This window comes from Lepus europaeus, chromosome 3, assembly GCF_033115175.1.
Source record: "Lepus europaeus isolate LE1 chromosome 3, mLepTim1.pri, whole genome shotgun sequence".
NCBI classification, from domain to species: domain Eukaryota; kingdom Metazoa; phylum Chordata; class Mammalia; order Lagomorpha; family Leporidae; genus Lepus; species Lepus europaeus.
Genome location: NC_084829.1, coordinates 32,158,773 through 32,173,105, shown reverse-complemented (window position 1 = coordinate 32,173,105; position 14,333 = coordinate 32,158,773). Strand labels below are relative to the sequence as shown.

Sequence of the window (14,333 nt, the reverse complement as noted above, 5' to 3'; positions counted from 1 at the left end):
TTGGCACAGCGCACTGTGGTGTGTGGGCCCTGGAATCCTACGCAGCCTCAGAAAGCTTAAGGCTTCTCCAGATGTACAGAGTGGAAGGTCTCAGGATATTATATGTGCTATAACATCTGCTTTCTTTTTCTTTAGGTATTTATTTATTTATTTGAAAGGCAGAGTTACAGACAGGCAGAGACAGATATAGACAGAGTCTTCCATCTGCTAGTCCACTCCACCAGTGGCCACAATGGTCAGACCTGGGCCAATCCGAAACCAGGAGCCAGGTGCCTCCCCTGAGTCTCCCTTGTGGGTGCAGGGGCCCAAGGAACCATCTTCCACTGCCTTCCCAGGCCATAGCAGAGAGCTGGATCGGAAGAGGAACAGCCAGGATTCTAACCAGAGGCCATATGGGATGCGGCACTGCAGGCGGTGGCTTTACCAGCTACAGCACAGTGCCAGCCCCATAACATCTACTTTCTAACTAAACAGACATATGTGTATGGGATGCCACCATTTACAGAAGGGATAAAAAGAGGTTGGTTGGTAGCCACAAGTGTGCTTTTTATGCGTGTAAACTCTCTGGAAAGGGGCACAAGAAGCTGGGTGGGAGAGTTGCCTCTGGGGAGGATGGAGGCAAGGAGGGAGACCGGCCCTATGCCAAGCTCCTCGATTATGGCTTGGACTTTGTATTGGGCACATGTGATCCCTATTCAAACACGTGGAGGGGAACATAGGGGACTGAGGAGAAAGGTCTGGAAGCTGGCAGAGAGGCTCCCCCTGGGCAGGGTTCTTTGGGGGAGGTCAACAATTCCTTTGTCTACTCAGGGTCCCGGGCATGGAGGGGGCGGGGTGGGGGGGGAGAGGGTGGGAGAAGCTCTGGGAAACTGCTACAGAAACAGAGGCTGGAGGGCTCCAACACACGCGGGATCACCGCTGCTGGACCAAAACCAACAAACCCGAAGAGCATCTCTAGATTTTTACTTCATAAAATTTCAGACAAGGAAAAGTAGAGAAATAGTACCACGAACTCCATGCGGCCACCGCTGGCTTCAACAGCCATCAACCTGGACAATCTGCTTTCATCTCTACTTGCCCTCTCCTTCTGAAATTGATTTTAGATAATTCAAAACATAGCATTATATTGCACCACACACCAATAATACAATTATTATACATAGATTTAAAATCCACAATACCAAATCTATTTTTTAAAGATTCACTTATTTTTTATAGAAAGCAGATCCACTTATTTATTTGAGAGGCAGAATTACAGACAGAAAGAGACATCTTTCACTCACTGCTTCACTCCCCAGATGGCTGTAACAGCCAGAGCTGGACCAGGCCGAAGCTAGGGGCCAGGCTGAAGCCAGGAACCAGGAGTTTCTTCCAGGTCTCCTGCATGAATGCAGGGCCCCAAGCACTTGGGACGTCTTCCACTGCTTTCTCAGGTGCATTAGCAGGGAGCCGGATGGGAAGTGGAGAAGCCAGGACTCGAAACAGTGCCCACAGAGGATGCCAGCACCTCAGGTGGGGGCTTAACCTACTACACCACAGCACCAGCCCCTCAAATCTATTTTGGCAAAAGTTAAGCACTGTGGTGTAGTGGGTAATGCTGTCACCTGCGGTGCCAGTATCCCATATGGTCGCCAGTTCAAGTACCGGCTGCTCCTCTTCCAATCCAGCTCTCTGCTATGGCCTGGAAAAGCAGCAGAAGATGGCCCAGGTTCTTGGGCCTCTGTATCCACATGGGAGACCCAGAAGAAGCTCCTGGCTCCTGGCTTCAGATCAGTGCAACTCCAGCCACTGCGGCCATCTGGGGAGTGAACCAGGAAACGGAAGACCACTCTCTCTCTCTCTCTCTCTCTCTCTCTCTCTGTGCCTCTGCCTGTGCCTCTCTGTAACTCTGCATTTCAAATAAATCAATCTCTAAAAACAAAAAGTTAAGCTGTCACTTCCCATGTGGCATCCATATCGGAGTGCTGGTTGGAGTCACAGCTACTATGCTTTTGATCCACCTTCTTGCTAATGCATCTGGGAAGGCAGTAGATGATGACCCAAGTACTTGGGTCCCTGCCTTCTATGTGGGAGACCAGGATGGAGTTCCTGGCTCTGACTTCAGCCTGACCCAGCCCTGGCTGTTGCAAGCATTTGGAGAGTGAGCCAATGGGAAGTTATCTCTCTGTCTCTCTCTGTCTCTGTCTCTCTGTCTGTGTGTGTGTGTGTCTCCCCTGCCCTCTTTCAAAGAAAATTTTAAAAATAAATCATTAAGGCTGGGTGTTATGGAGCACCAGGCCAAGCCACCGCCTGTGATGCCGCCATCCCATAAGGGCGCTGGTTGGAATCCCAGCTACTCCACTTATGATCCAGCTCCCTGCTGATGTGCCTTCGAAAACAACAGAAGATGGCCCAACTGCTTGGGCTCCTGCTACCCACATGGGAGACCCAGATGGAGTTCCCCGCTCCTGGTTTCGGCCTGGCCCAGCCCTGGCCATTTTGGCCATTTGGGGAGTGAATCAGTGGATGAAAGATCTCTCTTTCTCTCTCTCTCTCTGTAACTCCACCTTTCAAATAAATAAATAAATAAATGTTTTTAAAAAAAAAATCAGGAGTAGTGCATCACACCCACAAGGATGTCTATGATAAAACAAACAAACAGAAAACAACAGATATTGGCAAGGATGTAGAGAATTTGAAATCCTTGCACAATGCGCTTATGGGACTATAAAATGGTTTAGCCACCAAACAGTAGAAAGCAGTTTGTCAATCCCTCAAAAAGTTAAACAAAGAATTACCAAATAATCCTGCAATTTCACTCCTAGATACAAAAATCCACTTATTGTATTACTCCATTTATAGGAAATACCCAAATACATGAAAAACAAAACAGTTACCAGCTGCTGCCCCAGGCTTGGGGGGGAAGTTGATGGGGAGCTCAGTGGGCACAGAGCTCCCTTTCAGGGTAGTGAATGTGAATGTGTTGGAAGTAAATTGAGGTAGTGGTCGCACAATACTGCGGATGCACTAAATGTCACCAAGTTGTTCACTTCAAAGCAGTCAAGTTTACTTTATGTGAATGCTATCTCAAGAACAAAAAGGGTTAAAAAAGTGAATCCTGGGGCCAGTGCTGTGGCTCACTTGGTTAATCCTCTTCCTGCAGCACTGGCATCCCATATGGGCACAGGGTTCTAGTCTCAGTTGCTCCTCTTCCAGTCCAGCTCTCTGCTGTGGCCCAGGAGGGCAGTGGAGGATGGCCCAAGTGCTTGGGCCCTGCACCCACATGGGAGACCAGGAGGAAGCGCCTGGCTCCTGGCTTCGGATCGGCGCAGTTCCGGCTGTGGCAGCCATTTGGGGGGTGAACCAACAGTAGGAAGACCATTTTCTTTGTGTCCTCTCTCACTGTCTAACTCTATCTGTCAAAAAAAAAAAAGTGAATCCTTGGGGCCGAAGTTGTAGCTCAGTGGATTGGACGGCTGCCTATAGGACCAGGATCTCGTACGGGTGCTGTTTTGAGTCTCGGCTGCTCCACTTCCTATCCCTCTCCCTGCTAATGCACCTAGGAAAGCAGCAGAGGATGGCCCAAGTGTTTGGGCCCCTGCACCCGCCAGGGAGACACAGAAGAAGCTCCTGGCTTCCAGCCCTGGCCCTTGTGGCCATTTGGGGAGTGAATCAGCGGATGGAAGACCTCTCTCTCTCTCTCTCTCTCTCTCTGTCTCTCCTTCTCTCTGTAACTCTGCCTTTCAAATAAATGGAGAAAATCTTTAAAAAAAAAATCCTTCAGTTTTGTTGAAAAGAAAAACAGGAAGAAAGTATTTGCTCCCCAGTGACAAAGCCACTGAAGTCCTCAGAACCAACACAGATTTTGGGGAGTGCTCCTTTGGTGTCCTGAATGTCCTTACCCTCCTGAAGTCCCCCCAGACCCTCTTCCAGTGGTAAGGAAGATTGGGCAAGGGGCAGGGGAGCCTTCACAGGGACCCTCTCAGCCCCATCAATGTCCAATGTCCCCTGGGAGTGTCAGATCTGCGAACAAGTCCCTTTAAGCTACCCAGGTCTACACACTCCTTGGACAGCCCCTTGCACCAGGGGGCCGGACACAGACGCCCCAGTGTGAAGACTGACTGCTGCTCTGAAGAAACTCACACATCGCACCCAGAGAAGGCAACAAGGAAAGCACAGAAACTGGCGACAGCCACCAGTGTGAACCAGTCAAGTCAACAGAGGGAAGGATGAACAAACAGCGGTATGTGCACACAACACAAAGACAATGAATAAATCAGATGACCTAAGTCAACAGTGTGGAGTGAGAGAGCCAGCCCCAGAGCAGGTGACGTGTGATCCATCCACAAGAAGGCAGAACAGGCAGCGCGAAACAGTGTACTGTCTGGGAACGCCTCCCACACCACAGTGCTACACGGGAGACCATCAGCAAGGGGGGTGCAGGGAATTCAGGATGGGAGCAGTTGTTTGGCTCAGTGGCTAAGCTGCGCCTTAGGTTGTCCTCACCCTGGTTTGAGTCCTGGCCACTCGGCTTCTGATCCAGCTTCCTATTAATGAACACCCTGGGAAGCAGCAGAGGATGGCCCCAGTGCTTGGGCCCCTGCCACTCAAGTGGGATACCCGGATGGAGTACTGAGCTCCTGGCTATAGCCAGGCCCAGCCCTGACTATGGTGGATATTTAGGGAGTAAAACAGCAGATGGGAAAATTTCTTTTCGCTTCTTTCTCTGTCTCTGCCTTTCAAATAAAATGAAGATATCAGTTTTTAAAATCTGAAAAAAAAAAAAAAAAACAACTAATTCAGGACAGATGTTGTCCTGCATGGAAGGGGTCAGCGTGGAGCACACAGGGCCCTCTAAGTTCCTGACTATTCCTTTGTTTTCAAAAATTACTTGTTTTCACTTTATTTGAAAGGCAAGGAGACAGAGACCGAGACAGAGATATCTTCCATTTGCTGGTTCACTGCCCAGATGCCCAGCAACAGCTGGAGCTGGGTCAGGGCAAAGCCAGGAATTCAATCCAGGTCAGCCACCTGAGCAGGCACCTGTTACTCCCAGAGTGCATACTACTAGGAAGCCGGAAGAAGATGGAGCCAGGATTCAAACTCAGGCACTCTGCTATGAGAAATAGGCATCTCTCCCAAATGGGGTTGTAACTACTGTGCCAAACACCCAGCCCCTGAATGTATTCCTTAAGTTGGAGTCAGGTACTCAGGTGAGTTTCATTCATCTTTTTTTTTTTTAATATTTATTTATTTGAAAGTCAGAGTTACACAGAGAGAGAAGAAGAGGCAGAGAGAGAGGTCTTCCATCTGCTGGTTCACTCCCCAGATGGCCGCAACGGCCGGAGCTGCAGCAATCAGAAGCCAGGAGCCAGGAGCTTCTTCCGGGTCTCCCACACAAGTGCAGGGGCCCAAGAACTTGGGCCATCTTCCACTGCTTTCCCAGGCCACAGCAGGGAGCCGGATTGAAAGTGGAGCAGCTGGGTTTCGAACTGGTGCCCATATGGGATGCGGCACCGCATTATCCACTACGCCACAGTGCCGGCCCCTCATTCATCTTTATTTACACACACTCATTTACTCATTTAGTCCATTCTGCTTTGTGTGTGATACATTTTTTTCTTGCAATTTAATTAATTTATTTGAAAGGCAGAGTTACAAAGAGTGAGAGAGGAAAAGACAGAGAGAGAGAGAGCGAGAGAGAAAGAGAGTACTTCCATCCATGGGTTCACTCCCCAAATGGTTACAACCGCCTGGATGGGGCCAGGCAGGAAACCAGCAACCAGGAGCTTCATTTGGGCCTCCCCTGTGGCTGCAGGGGCCCAGCACTTGGACCATTAAGCACTGCTTTCAGCTCCTGTATGGGATGCCAGCATTGCAGGCAGCGCCTTAACGTGCTGCGTCACAGTGCCAGCCCTGTGTGATACATTTTTGTTAGGAGAGAGTATGAGAGTGAAGAAGGGGTGGAGAGGGTGAACCCTCAGGTTGCTGGCTGTGCTGGGAAAGGGGAAGTGGGACGTGCACAGCCAGGGAAGTCCGGAGGCCAAGGTTTTGTTTGTTGTTGCTGTTTGCAGACTGTAAGTCCAAAGTAGTGAAAGGGATCCAAGGGACGCCCTGGAGCAAGATTAGGAATAGCTTGTAGGAAGGGATTGTGGCTTCCAAGAGATGGGGAACCTAGGGCAGGGAAGTCCAGATGAGTAAAGGAAGGCGTTAGGGGCTGTGAAGGGAGGGCTATCAGTGAGGAGACCCATGGCGCCTGCTAAGAGAGCAGGACGGGGAGCTGGCAGGGGACCCTGAGGATGGACAAGGTTGGAGAGGAGCCATGGAGGACAGGAGGGGAGAGGGGCTCACGGGGTACACACAGTGGCATCACCGGTCCCTGCTGAGTGAGAGGGGTATTGCTGGGGCGGGGATATGGCGCTGCAGTTCAGATGCCACTGAGACGCCCACGTCCCATATCAGAGCGCCTGGCTCTGCTTCCAACTCCAGCGCCCTGCTACTGTGCACCCTGGGAGGCAGCAGGTGATCGCCCAAGTGTTTGGGTGTCTGCGACCCACATGGGAGACCCAGATAGCGTGCCGGGATCTTGACTTCAGCTCGGCCCAGCCCCAGCTGTTATGGGTATTTTGGAGAGTGAACCAGCAGACTGGAAGATCTCTGTTCCTGTCTGTCTCTCTGTGTGCATCTCTCTGCCTTTCAAATAAATATAAATAAGTGATTTTTTTTAAAAATAAGAGGCATCATGGCTGGACAGGGAAGGAGGAAGGGAGAAGGATGTGATGGACCTCGGCAGCCCGAGGGCGGAGGCGCTCCTGAGGGTAAGGCAGCAGCCTGTGAGCCACACCTGGCGTCTCAGCCTCACACAGGATGAAGTCCCAGGTGGTGATCATCACCTCTGCAAGGTCTGGGAGGAAGTGGCTGAAACAGTAGAGACAAAGGTCATCAGAAAGAGGGCGCCAGCGTCGTGGGGCCCACAGGTTAAGCCTCTGCATACAAAGCTGACCCACCCCCCAACAAAGGAGCACAGTTTGCAGGACAGAGTTTCAGACTCCAGGCTTTGTTGTGGCCACTTGGGGAGTGAACCAGCAGATGGAAGATCTCCCCCAACTTCTACCCTCCCACACACACACATACACTTTACCTTTCAAATAAATAATTTTTTAAAAGATTTATTTATTTATTTGAAGCCCAGAGTTACACAGAGAGAGAAGGAGAGGCAGAGAGAGAGAGAGAGAGAGAGAGAGGTCTTCCATCCACTGGTTCACTCCCCAATTGGCCGGAGCTGCGCCAATCCAAAGCCAGGAGCCAGGAGCTTCGGGACTCAAACTGGTGCCCATATGGGATGCTGGCACTGCAGGCTGCTGCAGCTTTACCCACTACCGCACAGCGCCGGCCCCTAAATAAATTAAAAAAAAAAAAAAAGTTGGTGGGGCCAGCGCTGTGGCGTAGTGGGTAAAGCCTTCTCCTGTGGCACTGGCATCCCATATGGGTGCAAGTTCAAGTCCTGGCTGCTCCACTTCCAACCCGGCCCTCTTCTATGTCCTGGGAAAGCAGTAGAAGATGGCCCAAGTCCTTGGGCCCCTGCACCCACATGGGAGACCTGGAATAAGCTCCTGGCTCCTGGATCAGCTTGGCTCTAGCCTTAGCGGCCATCTGGGGAGTGAACCAGCGGATGGAAGACCTCTCTCTCTCTCTCTCTCTCCTTCTTTCTGACTCAGCCTCTCTAACTCTGCCTTTCAAATAAAATAAATAAATATAAATATTAAAAAAAAAGTTGGTGCAAGAAAGTCAAGAAGCTTTGAAAAAACCACAAGTGGTTGCCAAAGGGAAGTGGAACAGGGAAGAGGGGAGGAAGGCCTTCACCAGGTTCTCTCTCTTTTTTTTTTTTTTTTTTTTACACAGAGAGAAGTCTTCCATCTGCTGGTTCACTCTGCAGAGCAGACCGGTGAGGCAGGGAGGGAAGCACAGGGGGTCGGAAGTGGAAGAGCCTGTTCTGCCTGGGCCCCAGACCTGGTCCTGATCAGGGAGCACGAAGACCTTCCTCTCAGGCAGGAGGGGAAGGAGGAGCTGTCAGGGCACGGAGACATGAGAGCGTTCCAAAGAGCTGGTGCGCCCCGAGGAAGCAGGAGGCCGCAGGAGGAAGAGTCAGGGTGAGGAGCACACTGAAGGCGAGGGATGGCCTTCGGAAATCCAGCTTTGCATGGCAGCAGCGCAGTGAGGGAGGCCCCCCTCTCTCACGTGGTTCCTCTTCCCCAGCAGTGAGCCCCTGCCCGTGTGGGCAGAAGTGCCTGTACCGTCCTCCAGGGTCCTGGCTGGGACAGCAGCGGGGAGTGTGGGTGAAAGAACTGGTTCACTCCCCAAATGCCCAAGATGACCGAGACTGAAACCCAGATCCAGAACTCTACCCCTGTCTCTCCTGTAGGTGGGAGAGACCCCACCCCTTGTGGGCCGCCTCCTAGGTTGCACAGGAAGCTGGAAGTTAGTACAGAGATCAGGGGTGGGACGGAAACCCAGGCGCTCCAGTACGGCAGGCAGGCAGCCTAAGCAGCATCCTACCTGCTATGCCAACCCTTCCCTCCCCAGGAGTCCTCAGCGTATCTGTCCTGGACACTACACCAGGACCCCTTGTCCTCCACTGGCAGTAGCTGAAGAACAAGGAACAGGGATCTAGATGGTTCTAGACCCTCTAGATAGGGTATGTGGGAAAACAGCCTCCATCACCTCCCCCCCGGCTGTACAGGAAACCAGCTTTGTGCACTCCGCTCGCTTCTAGACGGGCTGGACACATGGGACACTTTGGCTGAGGGCTCCACCTGCCCCCAGGCACCATCTGCGCTAGGTGCCAGGCTTCGATCGCCCCACCCACACTTTCAGAAACGAGTGGTGTGAAGCGGACAGTAATCTAGTTTCAAACTCTCACTCTCAACAGCTTTTCCCACCTCTGCTCTCACTGGAGCGTGTGCTACTCTTTCGAGAAGTTCGGCAATGAGGAAAAGCAGAGATTACACAGGGAGAATAGAATTTTTAAGGTTCCTTAAAAAAAACCTCACAGTCTGTCCCGCAATTAGGCAGAGGCGAAAGGAGCTAAGTACGGTTGATTCAGCACCTACTGTGCGCCAGGGTCACTTAAACCCCCTCGGCGGCCACGAGGGCCTTGCGCTCAGCTACACCGCTGTGGTTCAGGAGCTGAGTAAGCGGCCCGAGGGCCCTCACTTAGCATGCAGTGGAATATGGCATTCAGCCCAGGTGCGTCTGACACCAGAGCTTATGTTCTTCCACACCGCTAGACTACAAAGGAGGCATTTTAGTATAGGGAAAACAGAGTGGGAACAAAAAAGAGAATTTGAAAGTGAAAGGCGGGGAGAGGAGACCCCAAGTAAACACCGCCCCAGCCTCCCACCAGGGGCACCCCAGAGCTTGGGTATTCAGCGAAGTCTGGAGCAAACGCTTTACGGGGCGGAAGCTGGCTGAACTGGGAGCACTGACTTCAAGAGTCACTTACTGCCTTTTATTTGCAAAACATGACCCGCACCATAATTCCCGCAGTCAGGAAGTTTACAGTCTCGAGGGGGAACCAGAACGGGCAGCCAGAACTGAGACGTAAGGAGAATGAGCTGGTCTCCCCGAGGACTAAGAAACCCAACTGGCACCCTCACACGGACGTGGCTGGGTCGGGAACCGCGCCCACGGCGGGCGCAGGAAAGCCGGGCGCTGGTCAGTGCTGGTGGTGCGGCTGTGAGACCACAGCTCGGGAGGGCCTGAGGGGCCCAGGCACAGCGCTGGGGGGTTTTCTTCAGGGCGGTGGGCCCGCAAGCATCTGCAGACGTGAGGGCGAGGAGGCGCTGGCGCAGCGGAAAATTTGAAGACAGCAGAATCATACTAATGTACATGATCGCATAATTAGAATTATTAGTGCCGGGGTCAATTATACAGTAGAGGTGAAACGTTCAAGGGCAGGACAGCACAAGAGGCCTTTTCCTTGGCAAGAAGTCGGGAGAACGGGCGTGATTTTAAGTGACCGTGCCAGCGGCAGGGGGAGCTGAGAGCAGCGGGTCCTCTGGCCTGGCAGGCAGTGGACTCCAAGGTCGCAAGGGTCTCCGAGCGTGCCCGGAGGAACCGTGAACAGACTGAGAGGACGTGCGTGGGCAGCAGCGGCGGCCTCGGGCCCTGCGAGGGGCGCCGGCCCGGCCCGAGCGGCAGCCGCCCCGGGAGCAGGTGGCAGCGCGGCCGCGGGGACGCTCGGGCCGGCGCGCGGGGGCGCGGAGCGGGCAGCGCCGCGGGCCGCCGGGAGCGGAGGGCGGGCCGGCGCGAGCGGGCCTCCGCGCGGCACTTGGCACGCACGCGCAGACGTGCCGCGGGCCCCGGAGGCACAGAGGCGGGGGAGCGAGCACGAAGGGGGGGTGTGGAACGTATTTCCGCTCTGGCGGACAAATAATCCTGGCCAAAGGGGAGGCGAGGCCGTCCGGCCCTTTAACCGCGTGGGGGTGCTGGCGAATAAAGGGGGGTCGGGGAGTGGGCTCCTGCTCCTTTAATTCCCTCCCCTCTTCCTCCTCCCCGAGTCCGCGCCGACGCCGCCGCGCGCGGGGCCTGGAACACTCGGCGCGAGCTGCCCGCGCCCCTCCCCCTTCACGCCCACGCGGAGCCGGCCCCGCGCGCGCGCCCCGCGAACCTCCGCGCCTGCGCGCTGCCCAGGCCCTGCCCGTGTTCTGTGTGGGGGGCACAGCCGGCCCCGGGGGGGTGGGGGAAATTGGGGGGAAAAAAACAGCGCGCGGAACCCGGCCAGGTGAGAGGCGCGTGCACTCAGGGTCGTGGGGGTGGGGGGGGCGTGCCACGGAGCCTTGAGCGTGGGGTGGGGGGGCGTGCACGATGCGTGCAAGAGGCGAGGGGGGGGCGAGGAACGAGGCAGCGGGTAAAGGGGGCGGGGTGAGGAGCCAGCCGGCGGGGCCGCCCCCAAGTCCAGAGCCCCGGGCCTCTGCGCCCCCTTTTCTCCGTCCTTCCCCCCACCCCGAGGGCGCGCGAGCGCGCCCCCATCCTCGCGGGCTGCCGGACTGGGGGGTGTGGACGCCGCCGCCCCGCCCCCGGGAACCACGCCTCCCTCCTCTCCGAGGGCCGGCGCCTCCCCAGGGTTGGGGAAACTGAGGAAGAGGGGGCCAGGGGCCCGAGAGCGGAGACCTTTGTCTCTGACCGGTTTCCTTCCCACCCAGGGTTGCCCGGCCCCGCCACAATGGCCTCGGGGGTGGAAGTGCTGCGCTTCCAGCTGCCCGGCCACGAGGCCGCCACGCTGCGGAACATGAACCAGCTCCGCGCGGAGGAGCGGTTCTGCGACGTGACCATTGTGGCCGACAGCCTCAAGTTCCGCGGCCACAAGGTCATCCTAGCCGCCTGCTCCCCGTTCCTCCGGGACCAGTTCCTGCTGAACCCCAGCTCCGAGCTGCAGGTCTCGCTGATGCACAGCGCCCGCATCGTGGCCGACCTGCTCCTCTCCTGCTACACCGGCGCCCTCGAATTCGCCGTCAGGGACATCGTCAACTACCTGACGGCCGCCTCCTACCTGCAGATGGAGCACGTGGTCGAGAAATGCCGGAACGCCCTCAGCCAGTTCATTGAGCCCAAGATAGGCCTCAAGGAGGACGGGGTCAGCGAGGCGAGCCTGGTGAGCAGTGTCAGCGCCACCAAGTCCCTCCTGCCTCCGGCCAGGACCCCAAAGCCAGCCCCCAAGCCCCCGCCCCCACCTCCTCTGCCCCCTCCGCTCCTGCGGCCCGTGAAGCTGGAATTCCCGCTGGACGAGGACCTGGAGCTGAAGGCCGAGGAGGAGGACGAGGACGAGGACGAGGACGTGTCCGACATCTGCATTGTCAAGGTGGAGTCGGCCCTGGAGGTGGCGCACCGGCTCAAGCCCTCTGGAAGCCTGGGCGGAGGTCTGGGGATTGGGGGCTCCGTGAGCAGCCACCTTGGGGAGCTGGCCCAGAGCAGCGCGCCGCCTAGCTCCGTGGCCTCCCCGCAGGGCGTGGTGAAAGCTTGCTACAGCCTGTCGGAGGACGCGGAAGGGGAGGGCCTGCTGCTGATCCCCGGGGGCCGGGCCAGTGTGGGGGCCACCTCTGGCCTGGTGGAAGCGGCAGCGGTGGCCATGGCTGCCCGGGGGGCGGGGGGCAGCCTGGGGGCAGGGGGCAGCCGGGGACCCCTGCCCGGGGGCTTCTCGAGCGGAAACCCCTTAAAGAACATCAAGTGCACCAAGTGCCCGGAAGTGTTCCAGGGCGTGGAGAAGCTGGTCTTCCACATGCGGGCGCAGCACTTCATCTTCATGTGCCCGCGCTGCGGCAAGCAGTTCAACCACAGCAGCAACCTCAACCGCCACATGAACGTGCACCGCGGCGTGAAGTCGCACTCGTGCGGCATCTGCGGCAAGTGCTTCACGCAGAAGTCCACCCTGCACGACCACCTCAACCTGCACTCGGGGGCGCGGCCCTACCGCTGCTCCTACTGCGACGTGCGCTTCGCCCACAAGCCCGCCATCAGGCGGCACCTCAAGGAGCAGCACGGCAAGACCACAGCCGAGAACGTGCTGGAGGCCAGCGTGGCCGAGATCAACGTCCTCATCCGCTAGCGCCGTGGGCGTGGGGGCCGCGAGGCTGGGGCCCTGGGCTGGGTGGGCAGGGGGCACCTTAGCCCAGGGGAGCTGGGGGTGGGTGGAGCCAGGGACAGGGTTCTTGGAGAAGGCCGAGGGGACGTGGGGTCCCAGAGACAGATTTTCTTCCCTTCGAGGTGCATGGATTATGCGGAGGGAGGGGCAGGGGTCCCGTAGAGTAAGGAAAGGCAGAGACTGGACAATTGCATTCCTGGCTGTCGCTGCCCAGGAGAAGGCTCTGACATTTCTTGAGGTAGGGAGTGTGGGTGGGTGGGAACGGGAGGGAATTGGCAGGAGGCGGCATAGGTGCTCCTGCTTAGAATAGATCCTGGGGAGAGGGAATGGTAGGGGGGAAGGATGATTGAATCCCAGAAGAGGAAGTGGGAGACAGTTCTTGCATGCTGGGGAACCGGGACTGTGGGTACGAGGCTCGCCAAGGCGTGAGGGAGGCAAAGCCAGGTGCCGGTCAGAGAACGCGGGGTGAGCTGCCTGGGTAGATGTTGGGAACTAGGGGTTCACTAGCGAGAACCAGGGATAGTGGAGGGGTGGGGGGTAGGGCACTTAGGAAAAAAGGACACAGAGGGCCGTTGCGGGGGGGAGGGAGAGGAGTAGAGACGTATACAGTATTTTTTAAGAAAACGTATTTTTTAGGATTTTTTCTGGAGTTTGGGGTTTTAGTTTTTCTGCTTTTGTTTTCCACAAAATAAAAAAAAAACTTTTTTTTTTCTTTATGTTCTGGTAAGTGCGTGTATATGATCATCCTGACACCGTGTGTTCAATAGCCAGACACCACCACTCAAACAGGTCCAGGGCTGATTAGCCCAGCCCTAAACAAAGGAGTGTGACAAGTGAGCTCCTCTGGCCAGGGACACTCAGTCCCCCCTACTCCCATTCTGCAGCCTCAGCCCAGCCTGATACCTCGCAGCACAAGTGATCGGCAGTCCTGGTGCTCCATGGGTTGAGTTGGTACCAGCGCTAGGGCTGGGCCACAGGTGGCGGTGTGCCCAAGGAAATTGTGCCTGTACTCGGGCGCCTTTTTTTTTTTTTTTTTTTGGGCGAGGGACGTGGAGAAACGCTTCCTGTCTCCAGGAAAGCAAAAAAAAAAAAAAAAAAACACCACCAAGTTTGGGTTAGGGTGTGGGAAGACTACAATTCCCAGAAAGCTTTGGACTCACCCTTCAGCGAAGAGAACTACAGTTCCCAGAAGGCCTTGAATTGGCCTCAGGTGCCCCACATCCCAACCACATACCTATGTGAGATACTGCTTGTGAAACCAAATGGTTATTTCCAAACTGACCAGGTCTTAAGACCTAGGAGGGCGGTACATAAATTCTGCTCTGCCAGGGCTGCATGTCTAGGGTGTATATCATTGATGCCGAAACTCAGCTGGGCAACATAACGCACGGAGTAAGGTGCCTACCTGTGCTTGTGACTTGTGGCCAAAAAAAAAAAAAAAAAAAGGTTCCTTATGCAAGGTCGCGAGCCAGTGACTGTCGGGCGGCTGGGCTTACCTGGATTTCCACTGCGCGTGGCGGCCTAGAAGAGGCACTGAGACCCAGGGTTTCAAAAGGGGACGCCGCTCCAGGAGAAGCCAATAGTCACGGTGTCTCCTGTGCGGCCCTATCGCTCCTTTCCGTGCTCGTTTATGAAGGCGAGGCCTCGACCCGAGGCAGAGCCTTCCCTGTGGTGAACCAGAAATAGAAAAGCTAGATGCGGGGGAAGGACCAGC

The 14,333-nt window shown here is 55.6% G+C and overlaps 1 protein-coding gene across 1 annotated transcript; it reads left to right on the top strand.

Moving 5' to 3' along the window:
* Positions 1 to 10,713: 10,713 nt before the first annotated feature.
* Positions 10,714 to 13,269, top strand: ZBTB12 (zinc finger and BTB domain containing 12). Its single transcript, XM_062185885.1, has 2 exons — positions 10,714 to 10,762; positions 11,184 to 13,269. Exon 2 carries the CDS (start codon positions 11,204 to 11,206, stop codon positions 12,581 to 12,583), a length of 1,380 nt encoding a protein of 459 aa, XP_062041869.1. The 5' UTR covers positions 10,714 to 10,762; positions 11,184 to 11,203; the 3' UTR covers positions 12,584 to 13,269.
* Positions 13,270 to 14,333: the final 1,064 nt, after the last annotated feature.